The 26413-nt window shown below is 39.6% G+C and overlaps 1 protein-coding gene across 3 annotated transcripts in view; it reads right to left on the bottom strand.

Annotated features, from left to right (window-relative positions):
* Nucleotides 1-26413, bottom strand: part of LOC131037392 (ABC transporter C family member 13) — a 361462-nt gene that overhangs the window by 258940 nt on the left and 76109 nt on the right. For 2 of the 3 annotated variants that reach the window (XM_057969521.2, XM_059221854.1), the window contains exons 4-5: nucleotides 897-984; nucleotides 293-411 (exon numbers count right to left, since the gene is read on the bottom strand). In XM_057969521.2, coding sequence (XP_057825504.2) covers nucleotides 293-411; nucleotides 897-984 — 207 coding nt within the window. Of the gene's footprint in view, nucleotides 1-292; nucleotides 412-896; nucleotides 985-26413 lie in introns of those variants that run through there. The other variant, XM_059221855.1, reaches the window with a different exon arrangement.

Raw genomic sequence — 26413 nt, 5'->3', positions numbered from 1 at the left:
CTTGCAACTCTTCTAATTCTAACTTTATGAATAAATAATTCTTCAATGGCTTGCAATCTAGGCTTAGATTAATTTTGTGTTGATGTGTCCTTTTAAGGTTACTAAACGCAGATTTATTAATTCTGGATTTAGAATAATATAAATACTACATACACTTATGAAACAAGCTCTTTTTCTTAGTGTTCTGGTTGATTCTGGACACTGCTGCTTTATTTTCAAAAAGCATATTAATTTATATTGCATTACTACTGCAATAAACAACAGAGAAAACTGTTTCAAATTTATTTTATACCTCCAAAGATCATGGAAGCTAGCACATAAGTTAACTGCACGATCAGCATCTACAGACATAAGTGTTTGAATTTCTCCAGTTGAGAAAATCGTTCTCTCAGAAAGACTGATAGACAAGCACTATAAAAGAAACACAATGTATTAGTTCAAAAAAATCAAAATCACATAAAGTGCCATAGCCTTGCAAAGACAGTTGAATATTTTGTCCACAAGAAAAATAAAGTGGCAAGCATCAGACATTTCTTTAGTTCAATTCAGATGATGAAATAAATGCTAATCAAAGACAAATATACAATGATCAAGGGAAACATATGCTAGTCAAGTCTATGAATGTACATTGTCAATAAAAAGCATGAGAAACATTGATCCGTGACCTTTTGATGGACACAGATCTTTCAATAAATAGGGCTCCTCAAAACATTGATTTCGATAGATAAGCATAGGTTTTAAACATTCAGTTGTACCATAAATATAATCTATGATAACATGTCATGACAAATCCAATCAAAAAATAAGACCTAAAAGTCCTTTTCTAATCAAAATTGAAAATCAAAAGGTAAATGGGATGACAAGCAACATTCACAAAATTAATTTATGTTTTACACCTTTTGGTACAAAATAGTGATAATGCTTGCCCGTAGTTGCAGCTGAAGCTTTGAAAGTAGAAATGAATACCATGCACCCAAAAACGCCCTGCAACCATGTCAAAAAAAAGAACCTTGATTAAAAAGAATGATCTTTTTAATCATGAAGGATGGACCTTGTAATGGACTAAACATTATCCATGATGTCATAACCATGCATGGTGTATTCCTCGTCTTTTTTTAAAAAACAGTGAGCTTTCGAGAACAAAATACAAAATAAAAATTTTAAGCGAAAAGGAGGAATTTTTTTTCATGTCCATGGATAGCCAAATTAGGAAAATCTTTTACCATCCATTAAGGAAATAAAACTAAAACAAACTACCATTCACACTCATAATAAATAAATCGTATGCAGGTATAGTTGTATATGAAACCAATACCAACAAGATCCATGGGAGAGTCCAAAAAAACTACACATGCAAATAACATTCTGTTAGAGAGAACATGTTAATATAAGCAACAAATCTTGATCTTAGTTCAACAAGCTCACATTAATTACCTTTTACCCATTTTGTTAGTTTAAATGTACAAATCAATATTATCATGTGTCCTCAAATAATTGACCCCATAAAAATTATCAATCACACTTTAGCACACACTTTAGAGGAAATTCCCTAGTGAAGGACCCAAATGTAAAGTCACACGCCAATATAATTGCTCGAGCCTCAAACAATGAAAAAACTTATTTATAGTGAATTGATATTTTGTCAAACTGTTGGTATACAGGCTGATCTGATTATGCTTTTACAAATTTTGTTTTGAGAAATGTGATATATAATAATCATAAATAAACTCCAAAATTTTTAACATTGATAGCAATTTCAATCACATAAAAATTATAACAAAATGTAATCCACAAATAAGTTTCTTTAACTCTGGGTAGTTGTAATGTCCCCTTCTCAATGATGTGCTTTCAGTGGTCCATTGGCCTATTTCAGGGACCCGTAGGCTATGTGGAATGAATAATTAGGGTTTCAAACATTGGTGCAGCATGAACTTACTAGTTTTAGTAAGTTAGGGGTTGACTGTTTGGATGATGCTATCTTACTGAGTTTTACATGTTCTGTCACTGGGTGCGAAGATTATGTTTTTTGGAGCTGTATTGCATGACTTACTATTTTTAGTAAGTATCAGTTCAAGTGGTTCTATTTATAGCAGGGCAGTTCAGAGATTCAGTTCAGCCAAGTGGATGGTCCAACACTTCAGTCCTCAATTCATTTGGGTTTTGAGCACTATTTGGCTTGCGAGATGATTTATTAAATATTAACACTGCATTCTAAGGTTAATATTTAATTATTATATTTTGGACGACTTTGGGAAATAGAAGTTTATTTTATTCAAGTGATTTTATCAATTTTTCCTAAGTCAATGGCATTAAGAGAAATCGAACTTATTTCATGAGCATCACTATATGTTTTGTTTGCAAGTTGTTGTCCTAGGCAAAGTTCGAACTTGCCTAAGGGATGGGATGCCATCTTTGAGGGGACTTATTTAATTCATTTCAAATGTGTTTGGGCGCCCTTGGGGTGTATTGAAGCGGCATGTAATTTGGGTGTATTTGGGTGCATTTGCATTTGAATTTAGGAGAGCAAAAAGTTATAAATAAGAGCCTTGGGCTCTCATTTGGATCATCTAAAGAATTTGCTTTGTTATGCTGCCGAAATGGAGAGCATAGCTGAGCTTCGGAGTTGAGACTTCCTAGCTAGCACAGTTTGGTACTTGCAATATAGTACCTAGCTAGTGGGTGTGATTGAGAGTGGATTTTAGTGTGAGGATTTTTAGTTTTAGAGTTTTGGTGAATTTTCTATGTTGCTGGTTTGGAGTGGCCGAAGCGGATTTTTGTTCATAAATCTCTGCCTGAGTGTCTGTTTCTTCTGGGTAGAGGTTCGTCGGAAGCGTATTGGAGAGGTGATCATTCCTCTGGAAGGGTGTTTGATTTGATGTTGACTGGAATTTTTGGGAGCAAATCGAAATTCTTAGTTGGTCGTACCTTTCTAGAGTTGCCTTGGTTTGCGTCCCATCAGTGTATGGTGATTTTGGTGCTGGTTTGAGATTCTAGTTTGTTCGCCTTGGTCTTAGCAGTTGTTCACCTGAGTTCTTGAGCATTTTGGAGCTGATTCGGAAGAGTTATGTGCATTTCTATGTTGCTGGCCCATTTCTACAGATGCTGGTATTTATATCAGAATTGTTGTTTTATGTTTTAGCCTGAAATCAGTTTTAGTCTATGATTGAATGTTTGTAGTACTTCATTGTAATCATCTTGTATCATTGGTTAGTAGTACTAACCTCTTATCGAACTTGAAGTGCTCATTGTAATCCCCACTACATAAGTGGAAGAGGCTGGCAGGGCAGCTTAGTGTTTTGTAATTCCATTTGTACTTCTGTCCTCCCACTGAATAACTGGTGGAGTGGTATTGTCCTCCCACTGAAATATGCGGTCGAGTGATAGTTTTTATGCATAAGCGGTAGAGTGATTTGGTTTTGGTTATGATTTTGTTCCCTTGGCTGGTTTACCGCCAAGTTCTTGGTCTTCATCCCGCTAAAAAGTGGAAGGGATTGGCTTGCCTATTAACGATGTAGCCTCATTCGGATTGAAGCAAGCAATATATTATGATACTTATGTATACGTATGTTTGAACACACAAACACACACACACACAGATATATATATATAATGAAAGAAACATTAACATATTATTATGATACATATGTATATGTATGTTTGAATAGAAACACACACACACACACACACACACACACACACACAGATATATATATATATATATATATATATAATGAAAGAAACATTAACATATTATTATTGCATCCGATGACTTTGAAATAACATTAACATAGTATTATTAATCTTCATAGTATTGAGCACCGAAAATGTTTGATGCATAACTAATGAACGGTGAAAAGTGCATACAAAGAGTCATGTTTACGTAGGGTCATGACTCTACGTGGCATAAGCCACGTAGAAGTCATGCCCCTACGTAGACATGACCTTCACCGTTACATATCTATATACAACGACATCGACACTTGCTGGGATAAAATCAATAAGAGTGGCAATTACGTCTACAAGAAGCAGTCGATAATAAATCAGATATTATTTAACAAAATCTAATACATATATATCAGATATACATTGAAAGAAAGATTATTGTTTTCTCTATCACTGATCTATATTCCTTAACATGGTATCAAAGCCAAGTTGGTAGAGAAAAAAATAAAAGATAGTGACATTTTTAATTAAAATTCAGACTTGCATTCGGAATCAAAGGAAGAACAATCATGGTGAACAGTGTTAGAGTGGAGGATAGACTCGAAGGCGCATCCAACTTTGTCTCATAGAGAATTCGAATAATAGCAATTCTTCAAGAACTTGAACTAGATGCATACATAGAAGAAGATACAAAGATGCCCAAAGACGAACCAGAGAAAACAACCTAGAAAAGACACAACAATAAGGCTAAGAAAATAATAATGGATGTTGTCAAAGATCACATTCTTCCAACCATATCAAAACTAACTACAGCTTATGATATGTTCAAGACATTTCAAAATTCATATGAAATACATAATGAGACCAGATTGCTCACTTTAAACCAACAATTAATGCATATCTACATTAACAAACGAGAAACAATCACATCCTATTTAATGAGGATTTCAAAGTTGAAAGACCAATTGTCAACTATTGTAAATAATGTAGATGATATGGAGCTATCTCTAATCGCACTTAAGGGATTGCCATCCAATTGCAAATCCTTTATTCAAGGCATTAGTGCTCAACCAACACTACCGAAATTCGATCAACTCAAGAACGATTGCACTCAAGAAGAATCTCGGCTAATTACAAGAGGGATGGGTCCAAAGAAAGAGGGAGAAATTTAAGCACTACATGCTAACACAAGCAACAAAGGGAAGAAAAAGAAGTTCAAACTGAAGAGACGAAATAATCACAAAAATAGAGACTTCTCCAAGGTTCAATGCTACAGGTGTGATAAATTTGGACACACTCATAGGTTCTGCCCAAAAAGAAAGAAAGCCCAAGCAACCATAGCTGAAGCCAAGGAAGTAGAGAATCCTCTATTCTTCTTAGCCTTATCAAGCAAACTAAACTCAAACAAACATATGTGGATAATCGATAACGGAGCTTCACGACACATAACCCGATTTAGAGATCAATTCGAAACCTTTGAAGGGCACTCAACTAAATAAGTTACAATTGGAGACAATTCTACCTATCCAGTGAAAGGAATTGGGACCTACTCAATTCAATTAAGAACAGGAGTTAAATTACAATTGAAAGATGTTCTTTTTGTACCAGGTACCAAAAGGAATTTGGTCTCTATTTCAGGACTAGCCGGTCAAGGATATCGCGTCACCTTCCATGAAGATAAAGTTCTACTCTGGCCTAATAATTCCAACATAAAGAATGTTACTCCTATAAGATCTAGAGATGGTAGTTTATATAAACTATGTAATACTCAAAAACAACCACTAAATCTTGAAGTATCAAATTCTAATGAAATTTGACATAGAAGATTAGGACATCTTCGATTTAGTAATCTACCTTCTATAGGAAAGATCACCACAGGATTACCCAATCTAAAAACTGATCATGTTGGAACTTGTAAAGGATGTGCTCTAGGGAAGAACTCAAACGGGTATTTTCCTTCAAGTGAACACAAATCAAAAGTTGTATTAGAACTTGTCCACACTGATTTGTGTGGTCCAATGTCATTACCATCACTAGGGGGATTTTTATATTATGTGATATTTGTTGATGATTACTCTAGGAAAAATTTGATCTATTTCATAAAACTCAAAGAATCAAATGAAGTGTTATTGAAATTCAAAGAATTTAAAGCCTTAGTGGAAAATCAAACTGGGAAGAAAATAAAGACTCTAAGATCAGATAATGGGGGTGAATATATCTCTGAAAATTTTAAAGAATTCTGCATTTCTGTTGGGATTAAGGAGGAGTATACAGTACCTTATAATCCTCAATTGAATGGAGTCGCAGAAAGGAAAAACAGAACTATCATCAAAGCCGCTAAAGCCATGATGCATGATCAAAATCTACATATCTCATTCTGGGTTGAAGCCTCAAATACAACTGTGTACATTCAAAACAGATGCCCTTATTCAATCTTTAGAGAATATAACACCTGAAGAAGCCTTTACAGAGAATAAACCAGATTTAAGCCATCTAAGAATCTTTGGTTGTCACATGTATATTCACGTTCCTAAAGAAAAGAGGACCAAACTAAAACCCTCAAGGAAAAAAGGCATATTTGTTGGCTACAATGAAACCACTAAAGGATACAGAGTCTATATTCCAGGACGAAGATCTATTGAAATCAGTAGAGATGTCAAATTTGAAGAAGATGCTGCTTATAAACTCTCTCTAAGTGCAGAAGATGATCAAACCACAGAATTAGATGAAAATCCTACAATTGAGAATCAGAGGGAGAATAGCATAGAAGATCATCAACCTCAATCATCTAATTTTGAGAATGCTAAAAATCCTAACAACAAGAAAAGACCATTATGGGCAAGAAAGATGATTGAAGAAAATAATGTGGAACCTGATGAAATCTTCAGAGAGAATAAGAAAACAATAAGTCAATCATGCTATGTTGCACTCATGACCGAGCTTACAAAATCTGAACCATCAAATGTTGAAGAGGCTTTAACATGTCAAGCTTGGAAAGATGCAATGATTGAGGAATACCAATCTATATTAAAAAATGATGTTTGGGACATTGTACTTAGACCAAAAGACAAATCAGTTGTCTCTTCAAAGTGGTTATTCAAAATCAAATATACACCAGATGGTAGTATTGAAAAACACAAAGCCAGATTCGTTGCCAAGGGGTTTTCTCAAAAGGCTGGAATTGACTACGAAGAGACATTTGCTCCAATTGCCCGATATAATTCTATAAGAACCATTATTGCGATTGCACTGTCTAAAGGGTGGAAGATACATCAAATGGACGTAAAGACCGCATTTTTGAATGGTGTTATTGAAGAAGAAGTATATATAGAACAACCTGAAGGCTTTGCTACACATGACAGAAAGATCTATGTGTGTAAACTGAAAAAAGCTCTCTACGGCCTTAAGCAAGCTCCCAAGGGATGGTATGAAAGGACAGATAGTTATCTCTCCAAGCTAGGGTATTCCAAAAATGAAGCAGATCCTAACATATACTTCAAAATATCAGATGGTGACATGTTAATACTTGTTCTCTATGTTGATGACTTATTGATAACAAGAGAAGATCATCTTATTGCAAAATGCAAACAAGATCTTGTGGCTCAATTTGATATGAAGGATCTAGGTCTTCTGCACTATTTTCTGGGTCTAGAAGTATGGCAAAAAGAGAATTATATTTTCCTAAATCAAGGAAAATACACCACTGATATCTTGACCAAATTTGGTATGATGGATTGTAAACCTCTATCCACCCCAATGGAAACAAATCTTCATAAGCTCAAAAGTGAAGCAACAGATTCAGAACCTACAGATCCTACATACTAGAGACAAATTATTGGATCTCTTATTGTAATGTCCCTACTAGTTAGAGATCATTATTCTACAAAACAGATTGTTAGAATACAACAAATATATATATATATATATATAATCATAATCTAATTTGCAATTTAACTTAACTTACTTAATTAACACTAATCACAATTCTTATCTAATAAAAAGGATACAAATGTCGTACTGAGATATGTCCCTAGGCGGCTGTGAAGCTCGCCTTCTTGGTTCCAAGCCATCCAAAAAATCGAAGGTTAATTCGATTCCCGTCTTGGATGTAATTTCTTACACCCAAGCCATCCAGGAAATCGAAAGTTAATTTGATTCCTGTCTTGGATGTAATTTCTTACACCCAAGCCATCCAAGAAATCGAAGGTTAATTCGATTCATTTCTTGGATGTAACTTCTTACACCCAAGCCATCAAGGAAATCGAAGGTTAATTCGATTCCTCTGTTGGGTGTAATATATTACAGCCAAGCCATCCAGGAAATCGAAGGTTAATTCGATTCCTGTCTTGGGAGTAATTTCTTACACCCAAGCCATCCAAGGAAGACCATATGTCAATTCCTTGCCTTGGATGATGCATCTCATTATCCAAGTCCATCAGAGGGGAGCGGCCAGATCTGTCTCTTCTTGGATGAACTTAGTCAGCCAAGCCATATATATGCATACAGATATTCAGTATATACTGCCTACTAGGGATTATCATAATCCCTGAATTCGGATAAGGGGATTTCCTCCCAATAGCATCCATCATATAATCATATTATTGGCATTCATTGATATACAACATTTCATAACAATTCATATTATCAATGTCGTTATAATTCCTATTATCATTATTACTTAAATTATAATCTTGTGACATACAACATTATGCTAAAATTTTGTAACATACAACATTGTAATAATGATGACATAATTTTGTACATACAGATTATAATAATTATGTCATAACTATTAAAAACACATTATAATAATTTTGTAGCTACACATTATAATAATAATGATATAACTATTAAAAACTACACGTATATTTATGTGTGTGTGGCACACACATCCACACACATATACGTACCTATGGCGCCTCTGTTGTTTCCTTCCTTTACTCTTTCCTCTATCTACACAGCAGTAACTCCTATCTTTTCCTATGTTCTCCCCATTGAAGACCCATTAATGATCTTCTTATCATGAATATGATCTAAACCTTTACAGTATGTATATATATTGACTCTTGTTCCTAATATTACTTCAGGTATATTCACATGATATTTGCTACTAACTGAGGGTGTATGATGTTGCCAATATTTTCCTTTAGTGTATATGTAAGTTTGACTATTGCTGATCACCCAGACCTGATCCTCTTATTTGATCTGAGGCTTGTACTGGCAGTGATCTAGTGATTGCCATAATAGGCTAATGCTGGACAACTCCTCTTGACTTTCTACAATTATTGTATATCCGTACCATGTTGGACAGAGTGTGGACGTGGACTGAGATTGCCTTCCCGTGGCTTCATATATTCCTCCGTGAATCCTCTTCTATTCGCTGCTGTAAATCAATTGTGATATAGCCCGATCCTTTTCTCCCTCCTTCCCCCCATCTTGGGTGAATTCGATGGTCTAGATATATGATGGGAAACGACGTTTGAATAGACACGTATTCTTAATTTATCCTAAATCGCACCTTTTGGTTATACTTTGATTGGTTACTTAACAAATCAGAATCTTGTTTTCCTTAATGATTTTGCTGATCATTGATGATTCTTAAACAGATTGATCATTATAATGTAACCATCTCTCATATAGTTCACCGAATCAACCATCTTGATAATAAGTAAATTTGACTTGTTTTATCTTTGTTCTCAACAGACGTAAGTAATAGAATATTAAAATATGTTAATTTTAGTATTAATGCTCATTCAGTGTATATTCTATTTTAGACAGATCGTCTTCGATCTTCTCAGCAGTTTCTTATTAGAAACTTGCTATTCTTGTAAATAGTTTTGTATTATTTATGAGCGTCTTGCTCATTCTGATTAATCAATCAATTCTTTGAAATCCATTGCGTGTTTTGCACTGTTTTATGGTATCAGAGCAGTAGTGATCTGGAGCGAATTTTCGTGTGAGGACCTGTAATACACATTTTCGTGTGAGGGCCTATAATTCGCGTGTTTTTTTGTGTGGGGGCTATCGCCTAGTTTTTCTGTGCGTTCGACCTGTTTTGTTTGTGTGCCTGCACTTTAACTCCCGCGCGAGCTGCAGGGTTGTCGCGTTTTTTCGTGACCTGTGTTCGCGCGTCTGCAGGGTCGTCTGCAACCTCGGTTCGTGGTTCGTGATCTGTTCCCGGCGCCGCGACCTGTTCCCGGCGTCATCCACCCGCGACCTGTTCCCGTGAGCTGTTCCCGCGACCTGCAACAGACTTGTTCCCGGCGCTGTTCGGCGACCTGCAACCCGCGCGATCTGCGACCTGTTCACATCGTTTACCTGCGACCTGTTCGGCTCTATGCACGTCTGCAGGCTTCGGCGTCGTCACCTCCAGCGGCGCCACCTGCAACTCGTCATTCTCTGCAACGACGATGTCTTTCTCTCTGCAAACAATGGCGCCGACCTCCGCAATCTTCGATTGAAGTTCTTACCTCCAGTTTTTATCGAAGTTCAGTTTTTCTTGTAGATTCGTGGTGGGTTTTTCAAACCCTAATCTGGGTTGTTGTTCATTTTTTCTGGGTGCCTCGATTTTTGTGCCTCGATTTTCGAGCCCGCGGATCCAGATTCTGATAGGAGAATCCTTCTGGGCTTTTTGCACGCATTTCTCGGTTGTCTTTGGTTTTTTTTGGGTCAGCCGGAAATTTTCTTGGGAAACGTGCAAATGGCTTCTCTCACCAATCTGATGTTAGAAGGCAGTCAACGCTTTAATGGTCACAACTACAACATCTGGAAACAGCGTATGTTGACCATTTTTGAATATAGGCGTCTTGACCAGCTTGTTTTGGGCAAAGAACTCAGTCCTGGTACACCTGGTGCAGATCAAGATAAGTTTGATGAACGCAATCGGGAGGCAGTCATGCTTCTCAAACTCTCAGTAACTGATGATCAGTTACCGCAGATTCCTTCCGGCAAGACAGCTTCTGATATCTGGAAGCATCTGAAGGAATTGCATGAGACATCCGACAAGAGCCGAGCATTCTTTCTGAAGAATCAGTTGTTCTCCATTATGATGGATGAAAGTATGTCCTTACAGGAGCACCTCACGAGGATTAAGGAAATTCGAGATCAACTCGAAGCTATTGGTCGGACTATGGAGGAAGAAGACATGGTTGTAATCACTTTAAAAAGTCTTCTGAAATCGTATGAACACTTCATTGAAACCCTCAATATTACTTCCACTAATGTTGATCTTAAGTTTTCAGAACTGTGCACCAAACTTCTACAGCAGGATCGCTGGAAACAGCAATTTGGTAGTGGTACTACATCAGCCTCCTCAGAAAATGCCTTCACAGCTCAATCCTTTCAGAAGGATAAAGGCAAATTTCAGTCCTCTCAGTCTTCTCAGCAGAAAGGCTCTTCTCAGACACAGGATGGAGCTAAGAAGAAAAATGTGAAGTGCAATTACTGTCACAAGTACGGCCATATGAAGAAAGATTGCCGTCAGAGGCTCGCTTTTGAACAAAAGAAGCAGGGAGGGTCACACCAGAAGGCGCATGTTGCGGAACATTCCGAGCAGAAGGAGTCCGCCTTTTATGCTTTTATGGCTAAGAGGTCTTCAGATCATGCCAGGTCTTCTGCTTGGTACATCGACTCTGGTGCATCACGTCACTTTTCTCATCGGCGTGACTGGTTTACAGACTTCTCACCTTTCAGTGATTCCGTTGTATTTGGCGGAGGTGAGGAGTATACAGTTGTTGGCAGAGGCACTGTTCAGATACAGTCTGGTGGAAGGACTCTCCTTTTTCTGAATGTGTATTATGTTCCTGGAATGGAACTTAATCTGCTCTCTGTCAGCCAGATTATGAGGAATTCTCCTCAACTAGATGTGGTGTTCAGTGCTCACAAGTGCTCCATCATTGATCGGGAGACTCGTCTTACTGTTGCTGTTGGTCTAGAGGATCATGGCCTATATAGGCTCCTTGACACTGGTGATTCTCCTGAAGTGGCTCTGGCAGCTCGTGTTTCTCCTCTTAGCACTTTGTGGCATCAGAGATATGGACATCTCAACATTCAGTATCTCTCTCAGCTGTCTCGGGAGGGACTTGTTTCAGGGTTACCTGATATTCAGACTCCGCATCTTGGAGTATGTGGCCCCTGTCAAGCTGGCAAACAGCATCGGACTTCATTCCCACATGGAAAGTCTTGGCGCGCATCTAAGGTACTTCAATTACTTCATGCCGATATTTGTGGTCCTATGAATACATCTTTTGTTACTGGTTGCAAATATTTTTTGCTTATTGTAGATGATTTTAGTAGAAAGATGTGGGTGTACTTTCTTAAACATAAATCAGATGTATTTAGTATCTTTCAGAAGTTTAAGTCCTTTGTGGAAAAAGAGTCTACACATAGTATCATTACTCTTAGGATAGATAACGGGGGGGAATTTTGTTCTTCTGCATTCTCCAACTTCTGTGATACCCATGGCATCAAACGCCAGTTGACTACACCCTACACTCCTCAGCAAAACAGTGTTGTCGAGCGTCGCAATCGTACGGTTGTTGAGATGGCTCGCTCTATGTTACAACACAGGAGTGTTCCGAATAAGTATTGGGCTGAAGCAGTCTTTACTGTTGTCTACCTTCTTAACCGCTCTCCTACTCAGGCTGTTAAGGGGAAGACTCCAGAAGAGGTTTGGTCTGGTCGGAAGCCTCAGATCAGCCACCTGAAGGTTTTTGGCTCTGTTGCCTATGTTTGGATTCCAGATGCTAAGCGCTCCAAGTTGGATTCCAAAAGTCAGAAACTCATGATGACAGGATACAGTGATCACCATAAGGCCTACAGACTGATAGATATAGACACTGAACGTCTTATCTTCAGTCGTGATGTTGTATTTGATGAAGACAAAGGATTCTTTCAGTCCCCTTCTTCTGAGCAGAGTTCTGAGGATCAGCCTCACAGTGTTCTTATTCCATTAGGTTCGCCTAATGGGAGGGATGATGCAGAATCTATTTTCGATGATGCACTACCTGAGTTCCCTCCGGAGAATAATCCTCCTCCTGCTGCTCCTGTTCCTGATCCTAAGCCTCTTCCAGCTCCTCCAGATGTTCGCACTTCTACTCTCCGGCCTAAATGGTGGGCCAAGACCATTGGTGATCTCAGGGATACTGAGCTCATTGAGGGTAGAACCTCCCGTAATAAGAGCAAACAGCAGCATACAGTCAATTTTGCTCTCATGGCTAACATACACAGTGTTTTTGAGCCTCAGACATACTCAGAGGCTAAAGGTATACCTGAGTGGGAACAGGCTATGGAAGCTGAGTTCCAGAGTCTTCAGAAGAATCACACTTGGGCCCTTTCTGATCTTCCTTCAAGGAAGAAGCCCATTAGCTGCAAATGGGTGTACAAAGTAAAATACAAAGCTGATGGAACCCTAGACAAGTATAAGGCTCGTCTTGTTGCTCGTGGGTTCTCACAGAAAGAAGGCATTGACTACGAGGAGACTTTTGCTCCTACAGCCAAAATGAGTACCATACAGCTCGTTCTTGCCTTGGCAGCCCAGTTCAGTTGGAAAGTCCATCAGATGGACGTCAAGAGTGCTTTTTTGAATGGTGACTTACAGGAAGAAGTCTACATGACGCAACCCCCAGGATTCAAGGTTGCTGGTCAAGAACAGAAGGTCTGTAGACTAGTCAAAGAACTCTATGGTCTGAAACAAGCTCCTCGGGCTTGGTACATGAAAATTGATAAGTACCTGACAGATCATGGCTTTCAGCGGAGTCCATCTGATGCAAACCTGTATATCAAGCATACTAGTAATGATATTCTGTTTGTGGTTGTCTATGTCGATGACTTAATCATTACTGGCAGTTCAGCACATTTGATCACTGGGATCAAACAGGATTTGTGCCGCACCTTTGATATGACAGATTTGGGACTTCTACATTACTGCTTAGGAGTTGAAGTCTGGCAGACTGAGACCAGTATCTTTCTCTCTCAGTCCAAGTATGCCAAAAGTCTTGTGGACAGGTTCAGAATGCAGGATTGCAAACCTGCCTCTACTCCTATGGAACCCGGGCTCAAACTTTCAGCTCAGTCATCCTCACCAGTTGTGGATGAATCTCTGTTCAGGCAACTAGTGGGCAGCCTCATCTATCTTACTGCCACTAGACCTGACATCAGTTTTGCAGTGAGCTACATTTCACGCTTCATGACAGCTCCCAAGGCTGATCATTGGTTAGCAGCGAAGCGTGTGCTGCGTTATGTGAGTGGCACTCCTGATTATGGACTTCTGTACACTCGGAGTTCTGATCCTATACTCAGTGGTTACACAGATTCTGACTGGGCAGGTTCGGTTGATGACCATAAGTCTACAGCAGGGTATGTGTTTAGTTTGGGATCTGGTGCTGTCACATGGACTAGTAAGAAGCAGCAGGCAGTGGCTCTCTCCTCGACAGAAGCAGAGTATCGGGGAGCAGTTAAGGCATCTTGTGAGGCGGTTTGGCTTCGACGAATGCTTGCGGATATGCATGTCTCCCAGGCAAGTCCTACTCCCTTGTTCTGTGATAATCAGGGAGTGCTCAAACTCGCCAAGAATCCAGTCTTCCATGAAAGAACCAAGCATGTGGAAACGCATTGTCACTATATTCGACAGCTGGTTGAAGACGGATCCATCCAGTTGTTGTATGTTCCTACCTCAGAGCAGCCAGCAGACATCTTCACCAAGCCCCTTGGTCCTGATAAATTTGTAAAATTCAGGGGGTCTATAGGTGTAGTTAATAGATTGAGCATTAAGGGAGGGTAATAGAATATTAAAATATGTTAATTTTAGTATTAATGCTCATTCAGTGTATATTCTATTTTAGACAGATCGTCTTCGATCTTCTCAGCAGTTTCTTATTAGAAACTTGCTATTCTTGTAAATAGTTTTGTCTTATTTATGAGCGTCTTGCTCATTCTGATTAATCAATCAATTCTTTGAAATCCATTGCATGTTTCGCATTGTTTTAGTAAGCTTATTAAATACATTTCTTAATATGATTGCAAATCATGCTGCCAAGTGGAGTAGTCACTGAGCTTTGCTCTCAAGACATTATCACTGACATTTAGTGTTGACAATATTATCTCCGTAAGACATAATCGCTGCATATCACTTCATACGTTAATTGCTTTCAAACATATACTTATCACTACTTTAGTCAACTCTGTTCTATGTCTTAATGATATTGCCATGAGCCACGTTACCCACTATATTTCTGAAGATTATTATATTGGCAGCATAGGAAATAATATGCCTGTGAATGGAGATGAGGTGATGTGGCTCATTCAGTGGTTTGTATTTCACTTCAGAAGAGTTTGAAGGACTTAATATTGTTGCTAGGGAGACCATTCTGACATGAGTCGGATCTGGTCTGCCATAAAGATTACCATTTGATATGCTTGATAGGTAATGGGCCGAAGCCGATAAGATGTACATATTGTTGACGTGTCTAAAGTCGCATTTCTGCAAACTCTATACGGCCAACACAGAATAGAATAAACTTGATGAGTATCCTATCCTCTCTTGAGATAAGGAAATCCCTAATGCTATTTCTCGCGCTTGATCAAAGGGGACAACCTCAAGGTTTCGTTTGTCAGGTCTTGACTACGGGATTACTCAGTGGTTTGATGTGCTTTTGCTGGAAACACAAGGGGGCTTAGGGTAAGATAGGCAATTGGTGGATGAGTTCCCTGGAACTTTGATAGTCTCGCTTATCGGATGGTTTAAGCTGGGTTGATACTGTTTTCAGCAAGACTGCGGATTCTTCTTGGTAAAAAAAGGAAAAAAGGAGGGATAGAGAGAGAGGTATAAAAAGTCTAAATTACTTAACTAGGATAGCATATTCAGTAAACAGACAGACACCTCCGAATAACTAGATTAAGCATTACCAGCCATTTAACCATGATACTTGCATTAATCCGGTGCGATCTTCAAGGGAAAATTAAGTTTTCATGTTATCAAATACAACATCAGAACTTCTACATTCATTCATTGAGCATTCAATAACCAAACTAAGCATATAAAAGGTTCAGATTAACCATGCAGAAGAAAAGACAATCAGCCATTCCCTAATGGTATGAATAGTGAAGATCCTATCAGATGTTTACTTAGAAAATGCTATATAAAGGAAAGAAACATAACTGAAAATTCTAAATTAATGAAGAAGAAGACCATGCACTCACAAGGAAACTTGAAACAGTCTTAACTTTGCATTAAATCCTGTAAATTTTGCCACAGCTTCTACAACAATACATGAACTTCGTACAAAATGAGGGAAAACCAGTCCCTTAAATAGACTTCAAAAATGGATGAATGGCCAAGATTTGATCTAAACAAATGGCCCAGATTAATCCTTACAAAAAGGTACCCATACCCATAAATGGAGGATAAAATATCACCAACTACCCCAAAGGGAGCAATAACTACCCAAAAGGTAATTAAAACTTATCCAAAAATAATCCAAAAGGGGATACATAAAGTTTTACATATCACAGTTGACTTGGAAGACAAACATGACCCTTTGGCCAAAAAGTGCACTTTCAACATTCAAAGGAAAAAAGAACTCCTTCCTCAACTTGATTATCAGGTTCGGTTGACTCAATAGCTCTTAGCTCGGCATCCAGCATGTCAGGTGCAAGAGGATCATCAGCTCCAAATGCATAAATATCACTCTGGGAAGGCGGAGAAGGTATATAATCTAGTTCTCCTATGATCATGGCGGAGCAGGTATATAATCTAGTTCTCCTATGATCATGGGGCCTGAGATGGGGTCTTTAGATGTACATCCTGGTTGCCTATGATCATGGGGAATGCAAATCCAGTTAGCTTCCTGTCTCTGAGTAAGCTATCGGCCGGATGTGACTACCTAGCGGCCTCCATAAGAACTATCTTGTCGGTCGGGTACCATGGAAGCCGGAGAGGGGCACCATCAAAGCCAGCTATCCGAATGTAGGAGAACCTCGGGGACTGGATGAACCAAGCTCCATATCTTTGTACTAGAATAGTAGCTTGCTTTGAGAGCCTTATCTGTAATCCTCCTTGCATTAGCCTGACCAAGTGCATTGTGAAGGCGTCATTGACACGCTCATATTGACCAACTGCATAGGCCGGGCTGTTCTTTTCTCTTTGAGCTATATCCTGATAATGCAGCTGTGGGTAACAATCATATACCTTCACCTAACTAGGCCCATTCCCAATTTCTCCTTTCATTATTAAACTTGGTAGCGGCTGGTTCTTGGCGAACATGTAAACCAAATAGGAGGTCATAGTGAAGTATTTCTGTGTCTTAAGTTTTATCAGCTAGGTGTGGATGTTGTCGCTTATGATCAGGGCCCAGTCAAACTTGGACTTCCCAGCGAAGACCTGCTCTATGAAGTAGAACATCCATTCTTCAAAGTAGTTGGATTGGGGAAGTCCCATAATCCTGCTGAGCAATGTGACCATGTCCCCATGCTCATTGTGAAAGTCGCTTCTAGGGGTCTCTTTCCCAATCCTGACGCTTGGGGATCTCCTTTCCTTGCACCACTCTTCATTTATCAGCATTCTGCACCTGGCGGGATTCATATCATACACCTGTTGTGCTTCGTCCATAGTCGTTGCTATAGGGTTGCTTGGAAAGGGAATGTCAAATGCATCGCCAATGGCCTCAGGAGTGAAGATAGCAAGGGTCATGTTCTCGAGGAGCACCAATCTCAAACCTGGCTGGTAATGTCGGGCAGCTTCTACTACTAAGTCATAGTTTTGCACTACTGAGGAAATCCCGCCGCTTGGGCAATGTCACTTTCCATCATCTGTCTAGGTCTGCCATAGGCATTAGGGGAGAAGACTCAATTCCTGAAATCTTGGATATCAATATGGCCCAGGTCAGTATCACCGACACTGTCCCAGACACTGTGAACTTTTGACTCCCTCAATCCCCCTCTTTGATATTGATACTTCATCGTTTCAACTTTGCGAGGGATATCTGATTTGGATGCTCGCGATGCCTCAGCTGTAACAGGCATCTTTGATGATTCTACCGCCGATTTAGGCATTTATCCTGCACAGCGAGACGCGGATTATGAGGCGATACAAAGGGAGTAAGGCAGGTTAGATAGAGAATATGCCAACATTCGAGGATTAATTCAAAAATTGAATTGGAAACAGCATGATATTGTTAGCTAAACGTTTGATTGATTTAAACATGAATAGTTATGAAGCTTTTGACTACAGATTTATACTTGGGCATTTTTAGGATCATTTTTTTTAAATGGACAAAGCTTGAGAAATTTTCCTAAGTTTGAAAATGCAATTTCTAGCTAAATCTCAGGAATAAATTCTGATTTCAATTGCTTAGCATGACGCCTTACAAACGGAAAAAGATGCGACTTGAAGACTTAAATTTTTTAAATCAATTTTTTTTGTGCACAGACATCCATCCAATTTGTAAATATTTCAGACGATTGAGAGAGAATAAAGCACACTTACCTGGTGAAAATGAATGGGGAGAAATTGCACGATTTGCAAATTGGAATGGGAGGTTTCTGCAATTTGAATTTCAATGGTTAACTTTCATCCAAACTTTCACGCCTATGGTTTGAAAAGGAAATTGCAATTTTGAATTTTAGACTTAGCGATTTTTACCTTGGCGATATAGGCGATTTGCTTCAACGATTTCCAACCTTGGGCGATTTGTGAAAGCTCCTACCTCCACACTTATGCATTGTTGTTACTTAGTGAGATTCTCACGGATGGAAAGGGGAGGTTTCCGCAATTTTGAACTTTACAACTCTTCAATCTAAAAAAAATGCGACTCACGCCCTATTGGAAAATTCGGGGTTTTTTAGAATCTTTGTAAGTTTACAAATTTACAACCTCGCCATAGCCGTCGAACTTCGGGATTCCTGGAGGATTTGAAAACTTAGGAACCCAAACACTTCACAATAATCGCGATCCACGGAGCTTTCATACGATTTGCAAAGTTTACCTAAATCGCGACCTCTCCTTTGCATGTAAACTTCGAACTTTTGGAGTGCGCCTGCGAGCTTAAATTTCAAACTACCTACCATCGTCTCCCCAAATTGCTCATTTTCGGACCCTCGGGGCGTTTTGTTAAACTTCGGCGTTTTTGACCAATTTGCCAATTTTTAAAATTTTGACAATTTTCGCCCTTTTGGCGAATTTCAGGGATTGGATAGGTTTTGGAAACTTATAAACTTATCGCACCTTTTGCCGAATTTCAGCGTTGTAGACCATTTCGCAAGGTTTTATCTTTTCGCACTTTCTTGGTTTATCGCCTAAGTTCGGCGTTTTTAGTGGTTTTGCAAGCCTTTTATATTTTCCACGCTTTTACCTTCATGCGATTTTCGGTGCTTTTGGGGTTTTAACAAAGTTCGGACCTTTTGATAATTTTGTCAATTTCGGCGACTTCAAGCGCTTTGAAAATTTCACAATCTAAGTGCCTTTAGTGAATTTTGGACCTTTTGTGAGTTTTGCCAATTTTTTAAAACTTTCGGACCTTTTCTAACTCTTGCCAACATTCTTTTTTTTGCATTTCGGCCTTAAAGTCCGAATTTCGGCCCTTTTGGCCATTTTGGCAACTTTTTCACTTTTCTGGCATTTCGGCCTTAAGGTCCAAATTTTGGCCCTTTTGGTCATTTTGGCAACTTTTCACCTTTCTGGCATTTCGGCCTTAAGGTCCGAGTTTCGCCCCTTTTTGTGCATTTTTGACAAGTTTGGCATTTTGAAAAAATTCACTCCTTTGCCTTTCAGTTGGCGAAAATCGCCATTTATTCAAATCTTGCGAATTTGTAAGAACAAACATCATGTAATCTCCCTCATCATTCTTATACGAAGATCGGCGACTTTGGGTCCTCGTGCGACCTTCGGACACGCTGTTTCTTTTACTTGGCGTACTTCGCCAGTCTCCATCATCACACGCCCATTCAAGGTGATTTCACAAGTTTGAACAATCTCTTTGAATTCATGTCCGAGGGCTCGACTAGCCTAATGGAATCACCGGCTTCTTCGTTCAACATCATCACTTCACGGACCGGTCGCGGGCTCGCTCGAAAGGACGCGAGACACTCTGCGCGAAACTCAACAGGGCGAAGACAGAAAGGCCCAAAAAGGAAGGGGGACCCTGTCGGCGACAGGGAGCGTGTGCAATGCACAACACATACCCTACCCCCTTTGTGGGATTTATCATTTGAACTTGTGACCTCTATTTCAAGAGCACAAGTTCTCCACCACTAGGCCAACTCAGGTTGTACTCTTTTAATTGTATTATTATTTATTATTGAATATATAAATTATGTTGATAATATATAGTATTTAAATTATGTTCATAATATAATATTAATTTAATTTTATTTGTAAATATTTCAAGGATATTAATAGGAATAAATATTAATTAAAAAATAATATTTAATTAATGAATTTTAAATAATCATTCATTGGTAATTATTATATTAATTAATAATAATTTCTTCATTTAGGGTCTCTCTCTCCATATATATATAACGATCAAGGAGGGGACATGACACTTATGTACCGGGTAAACACTCGCCCTGATAAGTGTTATACTACTAATGTGCTAAGTCATTTCATGTGTGAACCCAAAAACATTCACCTAATGGCTGCTAAGCATATTCTGAGATACTTGCATGGTACTATTGGACTTGGCCTGAAGTATGAAAATGTTGAGATACAACTCCAAGCGCATTCTGATTCCGACTGGGCAGGGAGTTCCATTGATCGTAAAAGTACAACGAGGTGTTGCTTTAGTCTTGGATTGGCTATTATATCCTGGTTTAGCATAAAACAGTCAGCAGTCACTCAGACTTCCACTGAAGCCGAATATATGGCTGCCTACATGGGAGCCTGTGAAGCAGTGTGGTTAAGGAAATTGCTAGTTGGACTATTTGGGAAACCCCTGAAACCCACTGTGATCTACTGTGATAATCAAAGCTGCAACAAACTTTCTGTAAATCCTGTTTTTCATAATCGATCCAAGCATATAGAGATCCCTTACCTTTACATAAGAGATATGGTAGACAGAGATGTTACCAAATTGACCTACATCAGCACTGAAGAGCAAAGTGCCGACATATTCACCAAACCTCTTGCAAAGTTGAAAGTGAAGTACTTTAGAGGTAAACTTGGTATGACTAAATTATAATTGAAATTTCTGTCATATGTAACTTAATATATTCATGAATATTTTTGATGCAATATTGCAATTGTGTGTTATGTCATGAAAGGTGGCGATCTTTCACGTTATGTATGTAAGATCACTATTGTAAGGTGACGACCTCAACAATAGCCTGATCAGATATCAAGATTGACTACATTAAGTTGCTGTCCCGGAATGTGCCGGAAATCTTGATACTAAATTTGTTACATTGAGTTATTGATTTGTTATCTTTAAGTGTTGTTCCGAAATGTGTCGGAAATTATGATAACAATCATATCATGATTGACTACATTAATTTGCTGTCCCGGACTAGCCTGATGTCATGATACCAAAATTATTGCACCTGTGATAATGACAATTTTATAGTTGTCACTGAGGTCAAGGTTATTATTTGATAGACTTCATGTAATTGTTGTCCTAGAGTGTTGGATATCAGATAATTCATATCTCCCTGAGATATGAAGTATTTCATTGGCAAGCATTACTGAGTGAATGTATATGCTTATGCCAAATGAATATATATCTAGAATGTTATTCCTTAAAACATAAATATGAAGTTCAATCCTCTTTTGCTAAGAGGGAGTGTTAAGGATGTAGCCTCATTCGGATTGAAGCAAGCAATATATTATGATACATATGTGAATAATCAGATAACACAGTATTTCCCGCACATACCAAGCATTCATGTAACAGAACAATGGTATATCACAGCATAAATGACAATGATACTAATTAGACCAGAAAAGTTAGATCTTTATTCCAATGTCCAGAATTGTCCATGCATAATCCCCCTGCCGAGGTTCCAACCAAACAATATATAGACCCGATAGTTGGTCAAGATGCCAACCGTCACCAACTCCCAACTACCCGACGGGAACCTCACGGCAACAACATAAACATAACATAACACACTTATAACTATCATTCTTACTAACATACGCTTTTACCCCTAACATTAGCCCCCCCAAATACGTAGTTATCTTCCAGACGACTCAGACAAGAAAACAGAATTATATAAAAAACATAGCTAAGACCGAGAAGAGGGAGGAGGCGTCCCTGTAGTGGCCACGGTAGGAGGCTGCTATCCGGCCTGAAGTTTCAAGTTCTTTTCTGCCATCAACTGTCGTTCCCATGCTTTCTTTACAATGTGAGCAGCTTCCAATAGCTTTTTATCTTTCTATTCCAGCTGTAAGGTGAGCTCTGCCACCTGGGCTGCCAATGTTGTGCCTCCTTCTCCTGCAAGCTGCAACGGGCCTCATAGGTAGTCATCTTCATTTCCATCTCCTTCCGCAAGCTCCTCTCCATTATGGCCAACTGTGCCTGTTTCTCACCTTCCTTTTCCAGTGTTGTTATGTACATCCGTTGGGCCTCATTTTCCACCTGGTGCTGCCGCATCTGTAAGTACACCTCCCAGAAGGCCCTCTCCATGCTGCAGAAGGTGGTGCTCAGGGTGCCTATGCCTCCTATCACGTGCCTGTGGGTCCAATTCTGAATCATCTCAAGCGTACTATGGTCTGGCCACCCTTGTTGCTCAAAGTGGTGCGTGAACTCCTCCCTGCACCCCTCGGCCATGAAGTGACACAGCTGTGTAGCGTCAACTAATTGCTTGCCTCCATCTGTCCCGTAAGCTGAGCCATGTTGCGTGCAACATCAGAGAGCCCTTGTAGCTCCTCTAGGAATTGTCCGAGTGAGCCTGTTGGGTCATTCGGATCAGGTGGTGTGATGTGGAGCCCTGCAAGAGCTCCCTCCAGTCCACTACTCTGCTTGTCCTTTCCTTGTTGTTCTTCATCAACGGATCTCTCTCTGTCCAGGTCTAGGACAATGATATCTCTATTTGTGGTCATGCCTAGCCCAATGGCCATGTTGTGCAGTGCAAGGGAGGGGGGAAGGTGTGGCGCGAGCGCGAACTGCCCTAGCCATCCATCTAGCGAGGCGTCTATACTTCATCTGTCAAAGTATCCAAGGCTAATGCTGCCTCCAAGTTACCCATACCAGTTTTTGTTGGTACCGTACCGATTCGTGCTGACACCGTACCAGTTCGTTCTGACACCATACCAATTCGTTCTGACACCGTACCTGTTTCTGCTGGCACTATACCAGTTCCTGTCGGTACCGTACCAGTTTCCGCTGCAAGTACGGCCATGCTGATCAGCGACAGCGATACCCGTCGTTGTGCCGGCGGTTCCCCTTCTCCAATCTTCTGGAAAAGTACCCCCACTGGTCAAACATCTCCCACTGGGTTGGCTACTGCAAGCACCTCTTGAGGTACCAAGTGTGCCGAGGATAGTTTCGAGGGTGTGAATTTTACCCTCGTACTTTTCCATTGAGCCCGCAATCCTCCCTATTGCTCCTCCTCTTCCTCTTCTTCCTGCTACCATGGAACCCCTCATCACCGCTTTCCTGTTCTTCCATTTTTTCCACCTCCTCCGAATCCTCTGGGCTGCTAACCTCTTCAATCTCCACAGATGTGTCCAATTTCTTCCTCTTCCTTTTCGGCGTTTCGAGGGTGTGAATTTTACCCTCGTACTTTTCCATTGAGCCCGCAATCCTCCCTGTTGCTCCTCCTCTTCCTCTTCTTCCTGCTGCCATGGAACCCATCATCACCGCTTTCCTGTTCTTCCGTTTTTTCCACCTCCTCCGAATCCTCTGGGCTGCTAACCTCTTCAATCTCCACAGATGTGTCCAATTTCTTCCTCTTCCTTGTCGGCTGTGCTGTGTGGCCAAGGGTGTCCAGGTGGATATAGTAGTACATGGTGGGTTTATTTGGTTCTACCCTTCTTCGTTGTTCAAATATCCCCCATACTTTTGGTGGTACCTACAGGCGTACGGCATCCAGGAACAAGCTAATAGCATGATGGCACATGTAGAACGTTTTGTGTTCCAGTCTCAGGAAGTCGTGGATTCGGTCTGCCAAGAGTTGCCCCCAATTGTACACTTTTCCGCATCTGATCCCATTCATTAGTCCTATCATCCATATAGCTATGTCAGATGCACGGCTAGCTCCCGTAAGGCGGCTTTTGTCTAGGTCCATTAGCATCCTCCATTCGCCAGGTGCAATAAACACACGCTTCATTCCTCTACTGTCGGCCCAGGCACTTTTCCACTACTCCTCCGTGAGGTCGTCTTTGCACACCAAATCCATCAGCCATTTCTTCTTTTCTCGGTTGAGTTTTTTGGTTGCTTTGGCCGCAGATGCTCCTTTCTCCGGTATGCCAAATACCCGCCTGAAATCGTCCAGTTTGAACAAAACTCGCACTGTACATCCTTGGAATTGAATGACCGAAGCTCGTTCCTGTGGATTATAGCCTGATATCATGGTTCGCAAGACTGGCTCAAACACTTTAATGTTGAATGTGGACATTTGGACGGCGTGATCAACCTGTGCCCTCCTGAAAGATTCCTTCATGACATAGTCTGGAGGGTTTTCTTCCCACCAGGTATGGCATTCACTGCTGGTCACACTCTCAAATGCTACATTGGCTGTCGTGAGTTCTTCTGAGTCTTTTGGTGTCTTTGCTCTGCTCTTGGTTTTCTTGCTGCTAGCTGGCTCTGTGACAGTCATGGCTGCACTGCAACTGCCTTTTTCTGTTCTTCTTCCCATACCCCTTCCTGAGTCATTATAACTGTCAGACAGATTGTCTCGCCAGTTTGTACGGCCCATTGTATCTGTAAATGTTATTGCAATTTCCAATTTAATAAACAAGTTATATGTTTGACGGTGTATTTCAATTTTTGGTATTATGACTATGACAATAATATTTTTCCTTTCCTTTGCTGCAGGTATGGAGGATGAACATGTATCGATTTCAATGTCATCTCCTTTCTTTTGAATGATGTATATATAGTAAGGTTGTCACGATCAAGTGGCACCTTGATCAGACAAGTCTTTTAGACATGTCCGACCAAGATGTCACTTGGTCGTGACTCTTACCAACATCAACCGATCCACTCGGTGATAACTAATCGGTGCTAGTGTAAATGATAACAGATCTATAAACATACCCGATAATGAATCGGTATCATTGTAAATGATAACAGATCGATAAACACACCCGATAGTGAATCGGTGTCAGTCTAAATGAGCCCGATAACTAATTGCATTTCATATGCTATCCGATTAATACACCGATAGTATATTAAAGCCGATTCATAAATGAATTGACATTAATATGCTATCGGGTTACTAGTCCAATAGCATTTAGATCGACGCTTAACTATGCTAAGCAAGTCATCAATCTAATCCATCTTTATCCAATGTCAATATTATAATTATGATCAATGTTATAGTCTGATAAACATAAAGCATGAATCAAATAATCTAATAGCATAGATGAATAAGCCAATAACAGAATAGAGGACATTAATGAGTTAGGAGAGTCTTATCTTGCTGAAGCTACTAATGCATTAACACTCCCTCTTAGCTTTGGAGGATAGATAAAGTAACCTGCATCACATTTCTTTTCCATAATGTCAGTCTCCAAGAATATATATCATCTATACATATGATATGAAGTACCATCAGAACATAAGATACAAATATAAAACATCACTCTAAGTATGTGACATAGAATATCACCTAACCATGTGATATAAAAGATCCATCATTTTATTATGACAAGATATCACCTGAACACGTGATATCAGTATTGCCTAAACACGCAATACTAAGGATAAACATATGAGGATGGTTAAATCCTCATCTTATCCAGGTTGTGATATGTGCACAAACATTTTATTCAAATGTTTTATCACAACACCATCATGGCACATCCATGGCATACCAGAGATCCAACATGATAACTGGTTTGAGAATCATAAGATCGTCACCTTATGATGTCTGCATACAAGTGTTCATAATGTCAGAGATCGTCACCTCTTAGATATGAACACAGGGGGTAAAACCCAGAATGTCTCAACATGACAAAAGAAGTTTACACATTAAACATCTTATTTACAAAGCAGATTACCTTTCTATCATACCTAAACCCTTTCTGAAGTGATCAACCTTCACTCTGGAAAGTGGTTTGATCAGAATATCTGCAGTCTGATCTCCTGTACTAACATATTCCAATTTGATCACATTTTTGTCTACCATGTCTCGTACATAATGGTATGGGATCTCAATATGTTTGGATCTATCATGGAACACTGGATTCACTGAAAGTTTTATGTAGCTTTGATTGTCGCAATGGATGATAGTAAGTTTCATAGGATCACCAAACAATCCCACAAGTAACTTTCTAAGCCACACTACTTCTTGGGCAACCATGGAGGCTGCAATGTATTCGGCCTCGGTGGAACTTTGCACTACAGACAACTGCTTTTTGCTGATCCAAGATATCATGGCTGATCCCAAACTGAAGCAGCACCCAGAGGTGCTTTTCCGTTTAGTCACACTTCCAGCCCAATCCGAATCTGTGAATCCGTGTAGATTAAGATCAACTTTCTCATACTTGAGACCAAAATTTAAGGTGCCTTGTAAATATCTCATAATGTGTTTTACTGCAACCAAGTGTATCTCCTTTGGCTCACACATAAACTGACTCAAAGTATTTACTGCA

The sequence above is a fragment of the Cryptomeria japonica genome, chromosome 5 (assembly GCF_030272615.1).
Source record: "Cryptomeria japonica chromosome 5, Sugi_1.0, whole genome shotgun sequence".
In the NCBI taxonomy this organism is placed as follows: domain Eukaryota; kingdom Viridiplantae; phylum Streptophyta; class Pinopsida; order Cupressales; family Cupressaceae; genus Cryptomeria; species Cryptomeria japonica.
This window is presented reverse-complemented; position numbering and strand designations above follow the sequence as displayed.